This window comes from Tiliqua scincoides, chromosome 2 (assembly GCF_035046505.1).
Source record: "Tiliqua scincoides isolate rTilSci1 chromosome 2, rTilSci1.hap2, whole genome shotgun sequence".
NCBI lineage: Eukaryota > Metazoa > Chordata > Lepidosauria > Squamata > Scincidae > Tiliqua > Tiliqua scincoides.
The window spans coordinates 63,438,891-63,458,643 of NC_089822.1; the positions used below are offsets into that span (position 1 = coordinate 63,438,891).

The 19,753-nt window shown below is 39.8% G+C and overlaps 1 protein-coding gene across 1 annotated transcript in view; it reads right to left on the bottom strand.

The window, feature by feature from the left end:
* Positions 1 to 1,529: 1,529 nt before the first annotated feature.
* Positions 1,530 to 19,753, bottom strand: part of DAPK1 (death associated protein kinase 1) — a 94,288-nt gene continuing 76,064 nt past the window's right edge. The window contains exons 19-26 of the mRNA XM_066613647.1: positions 17,488 to 17,565; positions 15,984 to 16,206; positions 14,589 to 14,777; positions 13,004 to 13,201; positions 10,346 to 10,484; positions 9,835 to 9,955; positions 8,361 to 8,549; positions 1,530 to 3,929 (exon numbers count right to left, since the gene is read on the bottom strand). Of these exons, the coding sequence (XP_066469744.1) occupies positions 2,697 to 3,929; positions 8,361 to 8,549; positions 9,835 to 9,955; positions 10,346 to 10,484; positions 13,004 to 13,201; positions 14,589 to 14,777; positions 15,984 to 16,206; positions 17,488 to 17,565 (2,370 nt within the window). The 3' untranslated portion in view covers positions 1,530 to 2,696. The remainder of the gene's footprint in view (positions 3,930 to 8,360; positions 8,550 to 9,834; positions 9,956 to 10,345; positions 10,485 to 13,003; positions 13,202 to 14,588; positions 14,778 to 15,983; positions 16,207 to 17,487; positions 17,566 to 19,753) is intronic.

The following is a 19,753-nucleotide window of genomic DNA, read 5'->3' on the forward strand; positions in this document are numbered from 1 at the left end:
GCAGTTTTCTGCCCCAGAAGAACTCCAGACACCTTACTGAAACTTTACCTCATCACTCCAACAGGGGAAGGACAGTGCACCCCCACACAGATAAGCAAAGAGCAGGGCGGAATCCCATCCTGCACATCATGTCTCTATTCTCTCATTCGGACCCACCAGGATTACCAATTATGTTTCCACTGTCAACTAAGGGTGCAATCCTAACCTGTGCCGATTCAGACAGACTGCAGTGGCCTCTGCATTATCCAGCACAAGTTGGGAAGCTACTGGAGGTCACCTTGGGCTAAGAGGATATTATCCCCCATACCCCGCCAACATCCAGTATGTAGGGTTATATAGTAACCTATAGGGCTACTTGGGTATACCTCACCTATTTAAGCTGGCACAAATCCGAGCAGCCCATGGTAGCTGCATTTAAGGCTTTAAAAGGAAAATCTTAAAGGACTACTTCTAAAAGTATTTAAACATGTATTTTGTTCCCTAGTCACTAATGTGACATAAAAGACATTGGAAAATAACAGCAAAGTAAAACTTCATTCTATGATCTGTAAACAACCACTGCTCAAAATCAGCAAAGTGCAGGTGGGACCTGCATGGAGCCCTGCGTTGGCTGTGACAGGCAACTTTGCATGTACACTTAGGAACTGTCCATGTACCACTAGTGGCACGTGTCCTGCAGATTGGCCACCCCTGCCCTAGGACAACCTTCTGGATACTAAAATCAGGACATTCCATTCAAACTCATTGGACCATCAGGGAAATGCTGCTGAAAAACTAGAAGCTGCAGCACAAACCACTTTTTGAATTTATAAATGAAGCACATATAGTTTACAGAAAGTAATTGACTACTATTATCTGATGACTATGATTCACACTGCACGCTGAGTTTTTCATTTTTAAACACATCATTTCCACAGAATGATGTACTAAAGGAAACCACACCCTCTCACTATCACTGCTGTTCTGAATTCTGCAGAATCACCATTCTCTCAAGAGGAAGCAACACAGACTTTGCCAGGGCTTACTCTATTTACATTTACAGCCATTTCCTCTCTACACACTCCAAAGATTATTCAGCAAGACTTCAAAAACATGTTTGGGCACATTTTCACCTTTGTCCCTCTGAGCCTCTATGTTCTAGCAGACATAAGCAATTTTTAAAATAGTACAGTTTCCTACAGAATTATTTTAAAACCTTCATTCTAGCTGTTCCAGGGCCTGTTTGCACATTACAATGCAGGGGACACCCTGACTGGTATGTTTTTATTTAAATAAAGGAGATGCTGTGCTTCACGCATTAAGGTACTTTAAGTACTGACTAGTCTTACTTACAGAGAAAAACTGAAATATGCGGCCACTCATGAGAGAGTTTTAGCTATTTCTAAAGTCATTATAATCAACATCTAACGTGTATTCATAAGCAAAAAATTTTTCTATGCTTAGTGAGTGATATGATATAATAATAATCATAAATAATGATAAAGTACAATATGATTGCAAATATGAAATGAGGAATGATGAAAAAGATGCAACAGGCAACAATTTATTTGTAAAAAAAATCCTTTAAAATTTTACTACAACAAAGATTAAGGAAAACAGTATTAATATATATACATACATTATATATATATATATATATATACGTATATACACGTAATATATTTTGTACCATTAAAATTACATGCTTTTCAGGACAGAAGAAATAGTCTTGTTCCCTCATATCATTCTCTCACTGCAAGAAATACTTGCTTTCCTTAAAAAAAGAAAAAAAATAGAGACATAACCTTCAAGTATAAGAAATAAGCACACCAGTATCTGAAAGTGAAAATCCATTTGCTCTGCACAAATGATCACTGTTAAAATACAGAATAAGTCTGTGTAGCTAACACTTGTGTACGTGTCTTGGTGAACTCTACAATTGTGTAAAATCTTTACCTGAGATATGTGGAAATAATGGAAGGTGCAAGTTCACAAGGTTCAGGAGTTTTCATTCCACTTCAACTGAAATAAAAACTTATAATGTCTTACATGTTTGTACCCTTCCTGGTATCGAACATGAGAACTTTAAGGTAGGACAAATTTCATGTTACCAAATATCTTAAAACTTGAGGAAAACACAAAAGGCAAGCACCACTTGTAACAATCAGCATGCAGACAGTGAAAGAGAGGTAGCGTTGTCTTACAGCTTCAACTGGATCACTTGATTTTAACCACATTATCTTCTGCAAAAGGCACTCGCTTTTTCATTTCTAAGCATGGAGTTGAATGGACTATATTTGTTTGCTTTGTTATAAATAGCTTAAAAAATCAAACAAGCACAAAGGACAAAAAAATGAAGACATATGAATTTAGCTTTAAATCAATGCGTAGATCATTTTCTATTAGAAACAGGCTTAAAAAACTGTTGGTTACTGAAAAGCTGGAGTTCTTCCAGTTAAAATGAAAGCATTTAAGCAGCACAATGTATAATCAAAAAGATTATAAAATATCAGAAATACACAAGCCTTTTTAATAACTAAAATAAGAGCAACAGGTCACAGTTAAAAAGTAGCAAGGTTGTTCACTTAAACAGTGAAGCTGCGGAATGGTGTTGACCTATTCATGTAGAAACTTATAAATACATACAAAACTCTGACATACTGAATCTTTCTTCTCTATCTGTATTGAGAAGAAAATGTGCTTTCCAGCATTTGTTTTCACCGAGAGACAACTGAGCTTATTGAGTTATAAGATGTCCCACTGTTACAGCTTGAAGCATAGGCTTCTTGGCCATTCACATCCAAACTGACTCTAAATACCGAGGATGCCTTCAGTAAAAAGTCAGCTGCATCTCTGCGGCCTAATTCCCTCAGCTTATACATTAGGATACCCACAGTACTTTCAGGGGCATTTCCCCATTCCTGTAGAAGGGCATGGGATGGGCTTGGGACAAATATATTTTGACTACCATTGTTTGTATTGTATTTTGCAACAAGGTCAGGAAGGCCAAGGTTCATAGCAAGAAGGCACCAATCCTTGCCCATGGGATCAGGTGGATCCAGAAGTCGACTTAATTTCCTCCTTGCAAGCAGATTCAGATCCGATACATGGATATCCATACCCAAACTTCCCTGTGAGTAGACATCGAGGCATCCAAAGCACAATATACTGCTAAAACTTTCTTTATAGCCACCCATAGTATTAGTCAATGAGGTCTCCTTTTGACTTTGTGCCCGGAAAAAGTCTCTTGGTTGGTAGATCATTACTGGTTCATGGTGTTCCCTCAGTTGCTGAGGGCTGAGATAATGCTTGACTGTCAAGAGCCCTGGCAATGTTGTGGCTATCAGGGTATCAATGGTACTGCATACAGAGTCCAGAAATAAGCAGCATTTGATCTTCTCGGTTTCCAGTCCTCGAACCTGAACCTCAATACCCTGACCATTGTTGACAAGCAGGACAAGAAGCTCAGCTCCACGGTTCATAATCTTTGATCCATTTACCCACAGACGTATATCTGCATCTCCCTCTGTGCTCTGTTGATGAATCCACCTACAAAGATTCACCTGAACTTTATGGAAGATTCCACAAGGAAGCGGGGTGAGGTGTTCCACAGGAACAATTCTAACACCACCATAAATCATAACTTCATCCTCCTCATCAGCCCAAGATCTATGGAGGCTATCAGTCTTGATCAAGGCAGGAATATCAATCATTGTTCCACTGCTAAGATCCCTTGCACAGATGTCCATGGCGTCCAAGATTTGTATAAGTTCTTCTATATCACTGTCTGGTATCAGTCGCTGGATGTCCTCCATTGTATATCGACCTCTGTAATGATGTAGGGCTTTAGGGTTCTCCACAGACAGTAGTTTTCCAAGAACACTTGAACACAGCCAACGAGGATCCAACAGAACAACATCTTGGACTGTCTCACTCTGCATGATATTGATCTGTAAAGAAAAAGAAAGTCAGAACTCACATCCAAGTACAAGAGAAAGGAACACAAGAATTGTCAGTTCTTGCCAATGACAACTACTGATCATAAAAGGGATACTCGTATAAAGACTCATGAAGTCCAGTCACAAATTCTGGGTTTTTTGCAGAAGTGTGGCACACTCATAGCCCTGCTTCACATTTGTTCTTCTCATGCATTAACAGAATCTGCCTTTCCAACACAGTTATTTGAATGCAGGAAAAAGTGTATGGAACATTTCATTGGGATCACCACATTGGGTTGGATTCACAGAACTGACAGGAACGAAAGTAATTGCTAGTACTGCACACTCATTTGTGTAGCAAGAGCTTGCACAAGAGTCTGCACTGTGTTGTAACAGATACGTTCTATAAAGTACTCATGCTTCAATTTTTGAAACAGCACAAAAACTGTAGAATTTAGTTTCAATTTTCTAGTGCAGTGGTTCTCAAACTTTTAAGCACTGGGACCCACTGTTTAGCAGGACAATCTGTCAGGACCCACCAAAAGTGATGTCATGGCTGAAAGTGGTATCAAGCAGGAAATTTTTTAACAATCCTGGGCTGCAATCCTATCTACACTTACCCAATTGTAAGCCCAATTGACTATCATTGTTAAAAACATACATAGTAGCCTGAAAAGTAGAGCTCTGTAACATTTCCCCAAATGCAGTCACATACCATGGGGGCATCAAGTCTAATATATTAAAAATAAAATATTGAAATGAATGGGGATGCACCTGAAATTGGATCACAACCCACCTAATTGGTCCCCACCCACAGTTTGAGAAACACTGTTCTAGTGTAATGCTCTAGCATGAAGTGCAAAGCAGTCCTTCTGGAAACGGAAGGGTCCAGCAGTCCTTCTGGAAACATGAGAAAGGGTACTTTTCAACCCAACTCTTTTATCTTCCTGGTTACAAAGAAAATATCCTAGCTCAGAATGAAAAAAGAATTACTGCCTCAAGTACCTGCTGAAAATGGCAGCATTTTCTTTGGATTCCCTGCTTTTAAGGCAAGGCAGATGACACTAAGAGCTGGCATGAAATAAAGTACCACAAAGTCCATACATGTGATTCATGAAACACAAAAAGAGGAAAGTTATCTGTGTGTGTATGTAGGAATGGAGGGGGACCCCTGCAGGTTAAAATATGTTCCCACATTAAAAACTCATAACGACATATAAAGCTATCATGTCAGGAAGAAGTGTACCAGCTTAAGGCCTGATCCGATCCAACTTTCCAGCACTAACACAGCTGTACCACATGGTGTGTGCTGCATCCTGCAATTGGGGGACAATCACCAAGTTCTCCTCAAAGCAAGAGAATCTTTGTTCCCTTACCTCAGGGCTGTATTGTGGCTGCATCAGCACTAGAAAGTTGGATAGGATTGGGCCCTTAGTCTTCTGAAGTGCTAGTTTTTAATGTGAATTTTTTTAAAGGTGAATGAAAAATTGTCCATTTGCACTTCTAATCCCTCTTTTTACAGTCCTAAAAAAGCTACATCATGGGATTCTCTTGTCAGTGCAAATTTGCTATCAGCTGGAAATAGCAGCAGTCTCAGGACCTTGACTGATCACAAGATTCTATCAATGTGATGTAATGCGTTGTGTGCAGTAAATCTCTGTTTTTTGATGCCTACATATCCATCTGACAAGTGTCCCAATGCTTTGACAAGGACTCCTGCCAAGTGTGAAAGTCACACCCTGGTTTGAGGAAGAGGCAGAAGGGATTCTTTTCTACAGTGCTGAACTGTACAGAAGGCAGAAGTTCACACTGAGCTTTATAGCAGCTTCTGCATTATGAGACACCCTTCCTTTCCACCAAGTTCCCTGCCATGCTGGGTAGGAGAGGAATGAGTGGTGATCACAAATTATGGCCTAGCAGGCCAAGCCAAATCTTGTGGACCACTGGCGGGCCTGGCTATGGGGCCAAGGGGGCAAAAGCCCCAGGTGCTGAGGCCAGGCAGCCTGGGGAGGGGTGCTGAAGTTGCGCCCCTTCCATATGTGTTTCACTTTTTAAAAAACCAGCGCTCCAGTGCTTCTGCAGAGCCTCAGAAGTGTGTTGGGGGGAAGGCGGGCTGCTTCCCTCCGCCCCCTGTGCTCAGTGCCCTCCTGTCGCTCCTTGGCCACCCCACCTGCTCCCTGTTGGGTTTCCCTTTTTAATTTTGCTGGCTGTGCTTGGCTAAGGTCCTTTTTCTCCCTTCCCCAAGTCTCCAGCCAACCAAGCCAATCACCACCCAGCTTTTTGCTCTTGGAACAGTACAGACCACTTCATTGGCTGATAGCCAGCCAATCAGGAGCTGCCCTCCTTCTGCAGTCCCGGACACAGGTTGTGCTGTTGTCTTGTGTGCTCCCTGAAGCATTTGGTGGGCCACTGTGAGATACAGGAAGCTGGACCAGATGGGCCTTTGGCCTGATCCAAATCTTGGGGCTCTTCTTATGTTCTTAATAATAGAAGCCACTAAACTTTCATAATCTGCTAAGAGGCAGGGAATTGGGTGTCTATTATTACACTGTTTTGCTGGGCTGCTGTTAAAAATCATATATGCAATAAAAAATGAAGACCTGAACTTAATGAGTATTGCTGCTGATCAGGGCCTAGAAAAGGAGGATAAAGGGGGTAATTTGTACCTGGGCCCAGGGTCAGAATGGGGGCCCAGGAACCAAAGGAGGGAGCCCAGATAGTTCTTGGGATATTATGTTTTCCAATCTCACCCAAACTCACTGCCTGCACATGATGCTGGGCGCACAACCACAGGCATGAAGTGGCAACTGCTGCTATAAGCCATGCACACCCGGCCCAGGAATGCATCCATGACCCTCCCTAACAGAATCAAATCTGGGAGGAAACTAGCCTGCTATAGTAGCTTTTTGGCTTGTGTATCCCATAACCATGAAGGAGTGTATAGGGCAGCGATTTTCAACTTTTTCCATCTCATGGCACACTGATAAGGCACTAAAATTGTCAAGGCACACCATCAGGTTTTTGATAATTGCCAAGGCACACCCTGCTGCCAATGGGGGGCTGACATCCCTATTGGCCCTACTAATAAATGACTTTCCCCCAAATTCCTGTGGCACACCTGTGAACCACTCATGGCACACCAATGTGCCATGGCACAGTGGTTGACAATGACTGGTATAGGGGTTCAGGGGCTACAGCTGCTGCAGAAGTTCATTTCGGTGCACACAGCATACTGTCCATTCTAGTGCAAGCCTGATGATGCTAATTTTCTGCAATGGATTATCTATATTTCAAAGATTTTAGAGAGACTTAGAGGAGTGTGTCTGGTTTTCCATATTACTATATCTAGCTGCCAATGCTGTGTGGTTGGATAGAACTGGGCTCTATATCAAGAAGTCTGGTAGACCTGGGCTCCAAAGACTGTTTTGGCTCCCCTAGCTTATTTGGCCCCCTGTTCTGCCTGCCCCCATTGCCCCCCTCCTCCTTTGGAAAAGGGCCCAAAAGAAACTTTGAACCCCGATAAAATTCTTCTCAGAGGCCCTGCTGCTGCTGCTGCTTTATTCTAATGCTCTAACTCCAATGCTCCTTACTGTTGTTTCACATAAACAAATCATGCATTTGCTTGCTACAGTGCTGTGTTCAGTAATATGCTATTGTGCTGTCCTGGGTTTTCACTGTTATTTAGTCTACCACTTAGGCAGCTATCTGTAGGAAACAGAGATAAAGAAAGCAGGACTAAATTGGCCTTGGCTTAGGTTGATTCACACATGTCTCTTTTGCTGGCCTTGTGGTTTTCACCATGCCCAGAAGTATGGGTTTGCCTGCTACAGTGGTGTAGCCTTGAAATCATTTATCAGATGTGAGATGGCTAGTGCTGCTGTGTTGTGCTGCTTCTCCAATGTAGTGGTGTCTACCCTAAGCCGCTTTCTGTGAGAAACAGAGATGCTAGACTGGCCTTGCCCTGGCCTGTTTCCATGCTGTCTTGTGAACCACTCACACAAGCCTCTTTTGTTTTCAGTGAACTCACATGCATATGTCTGTTTTGCTGTCAGTGTCTCACTAACACTGCAAATCTGGTCTTGTGGTTTTATGCCATAAATATCTATGTTGCTTTCAGTGTGTTCAGCAGGGTTCTTCCCTATGATTTCAAGCAGTCCAGGGCTGCAAACAGAGTCTTTTGTGCAACATTACTATGCTGCTGTGCTGCTTGTCCAATGTGGTGCTGTCTATCTTAGGTAGCAGTGTGTTAGGCAGCTTTTTTAAAATCACACAATTTTGCAAATAATAAAATTAATTAATTAAATTGGGGGGGGCAAAATTTTCATTTCCTCCGGGGGGACAGATGGCCTAGCTACACCACTGTTGTGGACTCCTGTTCATGGCCAAATTATGAAGAACACAGAACTGACTATATATAGTTAATGTCACATAAATATTACTTACTTCTCCTATGCTGTGCAACTGTTGTGCAATATGTCGTAGGTCATCTTCACTTGCTAGTGGATTAAGCTGATCTTGCACATCAAATACAAACTGCTGCAATGACATTAGCTGGTTGGGTCCATTTATTTTTCTCCAGGATGGTAGAGTGGAGATGATTTTTTCACACAAGTGAGTCATTGGTGGACATGTCTATGAGAAATACCACAATGGACATTAATTCTACTTCTGGAAGGAAGCTGTGTTTTGTTTTTTTTAATCTTATCAGCAATGTATCTTCTAGATGGAATGCAGCATAGTTTGCATTTGGCATTGCATGGAAATTTTCTGGTTATGATATTAGAGCTGTTTTGAAGATATTGCAACAACTGCTGTGGCACTTGAAGTATTGTTTTAAGGTAAAGCCAATAACAAAAATGTCTTATACAAGTCTTATTCTCATTTCAAGGTGATTATTCTGAAAGGACTGAATGACACAAACAAAATCAGAATTATGGAGAGCACTGTAATCATTCCTGCTTTAGGCATTAAGTAAACTGCATTAAAAAACAAATAAACAAAACCTAAACTGTTAAAGCACAACAATGCTGATTCTTGTCATGGCACACAAAGTGTGTCATAGGACAAGTTTTTGGCCAGATCTTACAAGCTTTGTTCTTGATCTTACAAGCTTTTTATAGAGAGACCACAATGTACTTGTATTTTTCTGGCATAAGAAGAAATATTTCTGGCTCTTTTTAATGGAAAAGAAGCATCTAACACCATGAGCTCCAGTTCACCACTTCAGCAGGTAAGCAAACAGCATGAACTTAAAATGCATAGTTATGCTGCAGAAAGCTTACAGGAAACTTATAATTGATTTAACTGAATGGCTGCAAACCCTGATGGAATCCTTTATGGATAATGGTCTTGACAAGATGGGACCACTTTCATCACAATACCGTGGGCCTTATCTGTGGGTTTGGCACCCATTGATTAGACTCAACACAGGTGCTGAGCCCATGTCTGGAGGGCCTCATGAACTTCTCTGCACCTCAGAAGGCTCCTGGGCACTTCAGAGAGGCACTTCCAGTTGTTAGCATGGGCTCCTTCCCTGCTGATTTAATTATCTGTGGAATTCAGTATCCACAGGAGGTCTGAGAAAGGATCACCCGCTGATACCAAGAGCCCAATGTATTACAATCTACAAAATGTGATGAAGGCAAGATTCAAGCCCCCACCTCCTCCTATGGATTCCTTCTCCTTAAGTGCGCCTTTGGCAAAAGTCCACTTTTTACTGAAGTGGGGGATACTGTTGAATTTACACTGACAATTTACAAGACTTGTACATTAACCGCAACTCAAGTTTCTATTTTTTTCCCCACTCCAAAAACTCCACAGTACAAGGCAATCTTTTAGTCCAAGCTACACTCAACAATTCAAGAATTCTCATGAGGCGTAGCTAAGTGCCTATCTATACTATGGAGCTGTGACTCACAGAGATAATTTGGCTTCGTAACTCCTGAAGGTGGTTTCGGAGAATCTTCATATCTTTTGAGCCAGATGCACCAGCATCCAAAATGAATAGCCTGTCCAAAATGTGAAGATCATTCCCAAACCTAAAGAAAAAGCAACAACAACCTGGTTTCATTTTTAGAGTCCCAGAGCCTATTTTTAACCTCAAGAGATCTTCAGATTCAGATTACATTCTTTAACTGAAGAAATTTGGCCAGTCAAGATCTCTGGAGATCACATATACATACACTTGCAACCCAACCTTATTCCCATTTACTCAGAAATGTCCCATTTAGTTCAGTGGACCTTACACCAAAGCAAAGGTGCACACAATTGAAATGTACTCTTAAATCAGTGGATTTTTACTCGTGGATAAAGTACAACTTTATGCAAATCAGCTCCAAGCCTTGGCATATACACAAAGGTCTTGAAACATCTCTATTTTCTATGTATGTTGAGTATCCTCATGCTTTGTACTATGTTTCTTCTCTTACCTGTTCCTAATTTCTTTTAGAAGAGATGTATCTTTGTCATAATGAAACTCTCCTCCAGCAGAACGAGGAAGGTTGACAATGTCAGCATGGGTAGCCACCAGAGCAACATGCAGTGGGTTTTTTAGCCTTCCACCAAATGCTTCAGGACAAAAAAATATATTTTCATTTGTTTCAATATTTCAAATGTTTTCATTCAGAAAAATGTTTCCCAGTAGTGGCACCAACACTAGGGAATTTCGTTCCCCTTGACTTAAGAACTGCTCCCTCTCTTGAAACTTTTCGGCGAGGCCTGAAGACCCTTCTGTTTAGACAAGCCTTCTGAGTTCCTGGCCTTTTTAACATCTTTTAATATCTTTTTTAACATCTGGTTACAGGCCTGATCCTTTTCTAATTTGCTGTGCTATGCTCTTTTACCTGACTACTTTTTTATCTGACTACTGTTTTTATGATATGTTATGTTTTCATCTGTTTTTAAATTATGTTTTTTAATTTGTTTTAACCTTGTTTGTAAGCTGCCTTGAGTCCCTTCGGGGAGAACGGGAGGGTAAAAATAAAGTTGTTTGTATAATAATAATAATAATAATAATAATAATAATAATATTCAGAAAAAGATCTCTCCTTTCTAATACTGAGTCAAGGATTGATTATATGCTTTGACAAGCCACTCTAGTTTTAGAGAATCTGATTCTGGCTAGTATGATTGTATTCCATAGCACAGAAATAGATGGATGTTCATAATTTAAAACAGTATTGCTGCTGTTTCATAAAATGGTATTAAAGAAGTATTACAATTACAATCATTCCCTCAGAAGCCTTTTATTTAATTATAAAACTAAAAAAGATGGAGGGGGGAAATAGCATTTTTTTTCCTTCCAGTTACAGCAACTTTTAAGAAAAGTTTCTCCACCTTGTTAGTCTACATTACTACAATATACAGCTGAGATTATTATAGGCAGGAAACAAATGATCTAAAAAACATTCATACAGTGGTATGAATGCAACTTTACAGTACTTACACAAACAAAGAATTCTCACTTAAGTGAGAGTTAAGTAGGAAAGCCTGGGAGATACCATGAAAAAGAAAAGAATGAGAAAGAGAAAGATAGAAAAGGCACATGAATGAGGCAACAGCACTGAACATAAATTTGTAAAGCCTGCTTGCTTATATATCAGCTGGAAAAGGAAAACCTTGTGTTAAGTTTTTAAAGTACAAGCTTTTGTAGCATTTACCTGTATTGGGATAACAGTAATCCCACAAAAATGAGCATGAGTAATGGCCATTAGATAGCAGTAACACAAATTCTCATGACATAATCCTGCACACACGATATGTGTACTTAAACTTCCTTAATTTCCATGAATGAATTCATGCCTTTAAAAAGTATAAATGAATCTAAAATACCCCAAATCAGTATCTTGGATCCAATCCAAAACTGATCTCTATGTGCTCTTGGGCAGCACATAAATTCCTGCATGAGGAAGTACTACTGATTTGAATACTGTAATAGTTCTGTGTGCAAAAGACAAGAGTAAAAGCTGCCTCTGATTTTGAAGTACAGTGAAGAACCCTTGCACAGCTCAGTGTTCCAGGTATTCATTGGATTTAATGTATATGTAAAAACAGGCTGCATAAGAAAAACTTTGGATTATCCAATAAATACTTTTAAGAATCTTATCCGTATTCTGTGCAAAGCTCTGTTACTATGCTTAAGAGGTTACATCCACAGTGCAGCAGGAAAAATGTTAATTGCTATAATTTAATTTTGCCAGATTACTTTCAAAATGTATTATTTTTTGGTTTACGACACATGAAAAATTAATCTGTACTATAGTGACTGCAAAAAATATGAACATATTTTTAATTCCTGTATTTATTTTCTTCAAGTTGTTATGCATTAATTCTTCTTACATACAATATGTATTCACAGGAAATGCACCAGGCAACTCTGAGTTCATCAGGCAGTGCTGTAATTAAAAAGATATGTATTTGGCTTGGAGAAAGGCTAATTAATCAAGTTAAAATAGTGCTTGTTAATGGGAAAGAAATGCTTTAGCATTAGTAATAGGAATACTGTATCTGACATTGTCAGTGTGCAACAAAAAACCTTGCAGTTCCAAGGTAATTTGACCACTTAATGAATGTCTTTGTTGTATGTCTGAGCACCACCAGCTTGGACAGAATTTTGGTAGGTGGAATCAAGCCAGGCATCTTGGCTTTGTTCTTCCAGACAACTGTCACAGTAGGTGGAAGAATGATAATGCTAAATAAATGGTGCTGGTTAAGATAGCCAAATTTAATCTTTTCAAAAGTGTAATCCTATGCATGTCTATTCAGAAATGAGTCCCACTGTGTTCAATGAGGCTGACTCCCAGAAAAAACATGTATATGATTGCAGCCATAATTAAAGCTAATTGCATATTTTATAAGCAACTCTGACAAACGTGGCCAATTAAAATATTTAACAAGTGTATTCAATGAAGTAGCAAAATTAAATTCTCCATTAAGTGTAAAGGTAAGTTTGTATGAATATTATTATCAGTGTAATAAGGTGCATGGCATGACTCAACATAGAAGATCTGCAAAACTATGAAGACATAACTTGCTTTTTCATGTCCCATGCTGAAGGGCTGGCAGAGATAAAGTACTTATAACCATACCTATAGGTTCTTCAACTGGAACAAGCGATTTTAGGAAACTAAGCCAAAAGGTCACTTGGTTCAACTGTATCTCATAGGGCTCTTCAAGACTAAAAAGCACAATGTGAACTGAGGTGGAATCATTTGCAGCAAAATAATCGTAGCAGCAGAAATACACAGGATTCCCAGAGAATTCCCACACACTGAAGTCACCAATTCCTACAATAAGCAAATAAATGTCATCAAGGCAAGAGGAGAGAACACATGTTGCACTTCATTAATAAAAACATTCTTATTTTCAGATAGAGGTGACAATAGCTAGCTCCATTTACTCAAGTCCCACTGATTTCAAGACTGAAGGATGTGTAACTAGTTGCAAGAGCACAGTAAAGAAAAAGAAAGGATTGTCAACAGTGCCCTTTTATATCAAGAGACTTTTCTTTCCCCAAGTGTTCTTATAAGCAGTACAAGCAACACTGGCATATCAATAGAAATGTTCATTGCTCAGAAATACAACATGTTAAGTTCCTCAGAAAACAGGTTATAGAGTACTAAAACTTCTACTTGTCTTAAACATATATTATCACTTATATTTATTAATACAAAATCTTATATACCAAAAATCCAAGCAACCCCCCCAACTCTGTCATTTGCAAAGGAATTGTCGTTCATACTTGTTCAGGAACAGACATGCTATAAAAGGAATTTTTCTAGACCACAGATCTAGGAAGCAGAGTTCCTAATTAACAAGTAAGAATTGGAGCACTAACCAGCAACTCCACCCATGATTTTGTATAAATGACACTAGCTTATCTTGGGATGTATCCCAGGAAAAATACACATCCTTATTCTGAATACTGGGATGACCAAGTAAGATGCTAGCATATGCAATATTTCATTGACCAATGCAGTGGAGAGTTGCAGACCCCTCTGTGTGCTTTAAAAAGGGCTAGATTGCATCAGGAAGGGAACATCCAATTATAGCTAATATGTGTAGAGATAACATGGAGCACACCACCAGGATTCAGCTCCTCTTGAAAATTTAATACTAGCACTTTTGGGACAAGTATAAGGTAAAGAGCAGCTCTTGGACACCCTGATCCCTAACATAACTGCTGGACTGCAATGCCATTTTAATGATGGTTGGCAACCTTCAGTCTCGAAAGACTATGGTATAAGCCTACAGCACCTGGTATTCCCAGGCGGTCTCCCATCCAAGTACTAACCAGGCCTGACCCTGCTTAGCTTCCTAGATCAGACAAGATCAGGCATCTGCAGGGTAACAGTTCCTGCAATGCTAACATAACTATACTTGTTAGAATATGTGTTGGCATAGCAAATACTAAGCATCCATTGTGCTGTTGCAGCAAGTCCAGAATAGGTGCAAGTCACTTTGAGCTTGCATATTCCTGTTTACGCCATTTCTGCATACATGCAACAGGGACCAAATGTGGGCAGGCAGAAATGGGTTAAAAAAAAAATTTATTTTGAGTTCCAAAGAATGTTCATTGCAACACTTACAATGGATTTCAAATGGGAATATTTTTGCCCTAAGGGCTCCGACAGTGACATCAGAATAATATAATGGTTAGAGTTAATGATTTACCATTCAAGTAAGCATTCTGAACATCGATGGCCTTGGTAGACTGGTCGTCCATTGAACAGTGGGAATGGTGAGAGGGCGAAACAAATACTTCCAACATCCCTTTCGTAAGGCCTGGCTCAAACATCATGCTTCGGCTTCTCACACTAACATTCTCACAGCCAGGATACAGATTTGTAATACTTACTGAAACTGGATCAGAGAAGAAGAAGAAAGGGAGGGGGACAAGATTACATACCCTGAACAATTTATAATTATTAAAAAATAATGTGGAACAAAGAAAGCAGATTCAAAAGAAGAAGAAAATAAAACCCCAGTACTGTCTGCAGCTGTCAGGAATATTTTCTTTTCAAATTTACAAGTGTGCAGCAATCGGTCACAATCAAAGCCATCCATCTTCCTAGGAGATAAATCAGCTGTTTGGCATAACCCTCTGCTGACAAGGGAAATCTTTTCTAATATGCCTAATTACCCATAAAAGGAAAAGGAGATTAAAAAAAAAAGAAAAGAAGTCGGGTTCCCAGCTGGGTAGATTTATAATGCCAAGGTCATATTTATTTTTGATAGCCTTCATGTTAAGGCCATATTTTCAATACCCTTAACTTTTTTCTCCATTAGTACAGCAAGGATGATAAGTAACAGCAGAATAAGCAAAATATTCTTTAGCACTGTGGAGAACATTTAAGATACCATGAACATAGGCAAGTTACTGAAGAGGAGGGAAGGACAGAAAGGCAGAGGCAGGGCAAATCCATGGAGCAATAAAAGACAGAGGAGGAATACAGGCGATCTTAGGAATGAAAAAAATAACTAACCAGTTAGCTCTCCCATGAGAAATTCTGTTCAAAATACAGCCCTGCCCTACTATCTGCTCCCAAAACTTGAGAATTTTGAAAGCAGCTGTAGATGTTTCATGAGAAACTGTATCTGGAAAAAAGATTGCAGGGAGAAACTTTGGAGTACATGCAAAAGTGTTTGTACACTCCTGAGAGGAATTTTGGATATGAAGCATATAGTCTAAAAAATGCTTACAGATATCCCTCATAGTAAAGATACATGGCACACCTGCCTTCTTTCCAAATGGAAGACTAAATACAAGAACAAAACTGTTCCATAGCCCTTAATACTTAAGGGATTCATACAATACTAGAATATGTAGTAATCTTTGTATTCAACTAGCTTCCTCTAGTGGCCAAAAGAATTAATTCCTTCTTCAATATACCAATACATGAATATTTCTGGAGATATTAATACAGGTTGTAGTATGAACATGATTTTTCTGTGCACATTATGCATTTGAAAAGTGGTATAGTCAACTTATTTATAATGTTTGAAGTAGCATTCAGTCTTTTGTTCTTTAAGAAATGTGATTGAACTACAAAATCTTTAAAGCTGTACCTGATGGCTTATTAGATAAAGGTGAAGAAGGAAACCTGACTGAGTTTGTAGAGGAAAGACGTGGTCTGCGCCGTCTGAAGAAGCTTCTCAGGAGGCCACACTTTAGAGACTCTACAAGGGTAGTTTTCCCAGATGCAGAGTGGCCAAAGAGCTTAAGTTTTATTCTGGGTTGCAGATTATGAGTAGGTTTAAGATGTTGGATGAACAGTGCTCTGTGTGTATCCTAAAGTGAAAGCAAAGTACATTTATTTTTCAAATCTTGTATACCTTTCTTTCGCAGGACCCAAAGCAATTCATAACAACAACAACAACAACAACACTACTACTAACCACCAAAATACTGACAACCACTAGAGAATTACAAACCAAAAGCATAACCAGAAATAACAGTCAATCAAAACAACTTCATGGAGTTCTGACTTGAAGAGTAGTGTTTTTAGAGCAGAATTAGGGCCTAATCCTATCCAACTTTCTAGCACAGGTGCAGTCGCAACGCAGGCCCAAAGTAAGAGAACAAATGTTTCCATAGTTTGAGGAGGCCTCTGTGACTGCCTCCCCAACATAAGAAGCAGTGCATACCCCATAGGTACAGCAGCACTGGCACTGGAAAATTGGATAGGATTGGGCCCTTATTCTTCCACTTGTGCTCTAGTGGACACTGGGCAAATCCAAGGGTTAGCTCCGAATCTGTATAATATCTGAACCAACTCACTGCTTTGCTTACTTTTGAACATTCATTTCCCTTTTTCTTGCTAGAAAGACTCAGTTGAAAGCTTTTTTGTAAGAGTAATGAAACATCACTTGGATCATGTCTGCATGGGAAAGAGGGTTCTTCTCAGATGTACCTACTCTTGTGGTGCATCCTCAACAGAAGATATCCAAAGCAATGTACATTATTACCTACAATGTAGGTAACAAAAACATGTTTGTTTGTGCGTGTGTGTTTTGGAGGGGGACACGAAGTCACTGGGATTATAACAGGACAAAATGTTAGCCTTCCTTTGCTGTAATCCCAGTCCAAACTGCAGCTACCCCTGCAACTCTCTCTCTCACACACACAGGCAAATTTTAAAGTATTTCTAGTATGGCCTATAGCAGGAAAAAAAACTACAATTTGGGCCTAAGGTTCCATTTCAGAACCAACCATGATTTTTTAGTACAATTCAGAGCAGTCATTAAGTTTTAACGTGTATGACAAGGACTATGTTTCTACCTTATACAACAAATGCAGGCAATATGTGACAGATGCTATCCCTCTGCAGTGTGCCACCTTGTCCCTGTTGTCTCCTCAGACTTCCACCAGCTGAAGGACTTGTGCAGATTCGAGGAGATCCACTGGAGACTGGGAGGATTGTATTTTTCTCTTACCATTCCCAAGCCTCCCAATCAGTTTCCCCCTCACCAGAGCATGCAGTGCAGCCTGTTTTAGAGAGGCTGCATGCTATCAGGGAGAGTCAAAGTAACATATGATGAAGTAGTAAAACTAGATTCTTCATTTCCTCACCTTTTTTAGCCTTGCAAGCAGACTTGCTACATGTTCATGCTGCTCTGCTCTAGCCAGATCTTCTGCAGTTTTTCCATCCTGTGAGAAGATAAAGTATTAGTTCCAGTGATTTTTCCCCACAAAAGAAAATGTAAACATATGTACAGCAAAGTTGTCAATAGGTTCTTGGAACCTGCAACTTTAAGTGCCTGATCACACAAACATCACCAAACTTAAAAGATGCAAAACACTTCTGATATTAAACACTGAACTAAATGTGAGCTTTCCAGGCCAGAGAAAATTCACACAGACGTGGGGAGAATGTGCAAACTCCACACAGACAGTGGCCCTGGCCAAGAATCAACCTTTTATTTTTTTCTCATCAACTTTATAACAAAATGACTTTACGTGAGGACTTGCTAAATAGTATCATCACCACTCCATTATCCTCAACATGATAAGTAAATGCTTATCAGAAGCACATGGATTAGGGAAAAAAATAGAAAAGAAACGTTAGCTGGAATCTTGCACTGGCATAACTGTGTCAACGAGATGTGTGCTGCATCCTGTAGTTGGGTGGCACTCATGGAGGCCTCCTCAGAGCAAGGGAATGTTTGTTCCCTCACCTGCATTGTCTTTATGTGAGTGCTGGAAAGTGGGTTAGGATTGCGCCCTTAAGGATGGGGTTACCAGAATGTAACCCTGTCATTAAGTGATGCATAGCTGAATCTTAATGTTACAGGAATGGAGAGTTTTAAAATTTAGCATCTTAATGTATTCCTAGCACTCCTTTTTTCCCAGACAGAAAATATGCAAAATGCTTTTTTGAAGCTATGCATTTTTGCTATTGTATATTAGCTATATGCATTTTTAGATGACTGAGATTATTTGTTGATGAACATTTAATAGGAAGCAATAAATAGTGAACTGTGCTTAATATTTATTTACAGACCACTTACAGGTCTTCCCAAAATGGATCACAATTAAAACATAATAAAAATAAAAAACTAAAAACATACCACTAACAACTAGGCAAAGCTTATATCAAGATACAAGAATGAGAAAGAGAAAGAAAATGAATAACCTGGTTACTGTATTTACTGTCTACAAGAGAGCAAAGATCACAGAACACAGCTTAAGCAAAAACTCATGAGAAAAGCAAATCTGTCTTCGGTATTCTTCTCTTGACTTTTAATTACCAATTTTTCATAGGTCAGCAGTTTAATATGAAATGAACTGTGAGAAAAATTGCTTACTGTCTATAATCTCCTAGGACTGTTATTAATGTAACTGTATTGTGCAGTGTTATACCCTGATGATCCATCAGTTTTTAATTCAAGCAAGGGCTCAGTTCAACTAGGTTTTACAGTAAAGACAACAGTTCTCTCTTCATTAGTTTTCTTAAAATAAGCCTGTGTTTTAGATTTAGGAATAAAAACCAGGGTCATTCAGCTGACAGCATGTTACGCAGGTTTAAAGAAGGTAAGAGAAAGAAACACCAGAATGTCTTTCCTTACCAGTCAAAAACCCTACTCCATCTGCCCCAGTGTGCTACCATAAGCCTGCATACACATCTGCAAAGCTACTCAGTCACTGCACACCCATCCTTTTGTGCAAGCATAAGAATGGTAAAGAAAGGCTCTTCTGTCACCTTTTTCAGCATGTCTGAGATTCTGATTTGAATCCATGTTACTAGATATGAATATGGAAACCAAGGGTAGTAGTTATTCCAGATTATTGAAGTTAAAGGCTACAATCTTGTATGTGCGATCACTACCGTGTTTCCCCCGAAAGTAAGACCTAGTGTGTTTTTTGAGAATTGCTGAAATATAAGATCTACTCCGAAAAGAAGACCTAGTTGTGATCAGGGCCAGGACGGGGGGGGGGGGGAACAACGTGACCTGAAAGATGCACTCTCGCGCACCACCTAGAAAGCTCCTGCTGTGCTGCCTTGGGCAGAGGATGCTGAGGAGGAGCTGAGGCAGGAAGCAGCAAGCGAGACAACCCTGCCTACCGGGCTCTGAGGCTCTCCACACGTTCTAGGGAGTAAGTCCCATTAACTATAAAGGGACTGACTTCTGAGTAGATAGGCAGGCAGGGATCCTCCTGGGCACTTAGGGAACTCCCTCTCCACACATTCCAGGGAGTAAGTCCCATTAACTATAAAGGGACTGACTTCTGAGTAGGCAGGCAGGCATCTCCCACGAGCACCACCTAGAAAGCGCCTGCTGTGCTGCATTGGGCAGAGGACGCTGAGGAGGAGCTGAGGTGGGAAGCAGCAAGCGAG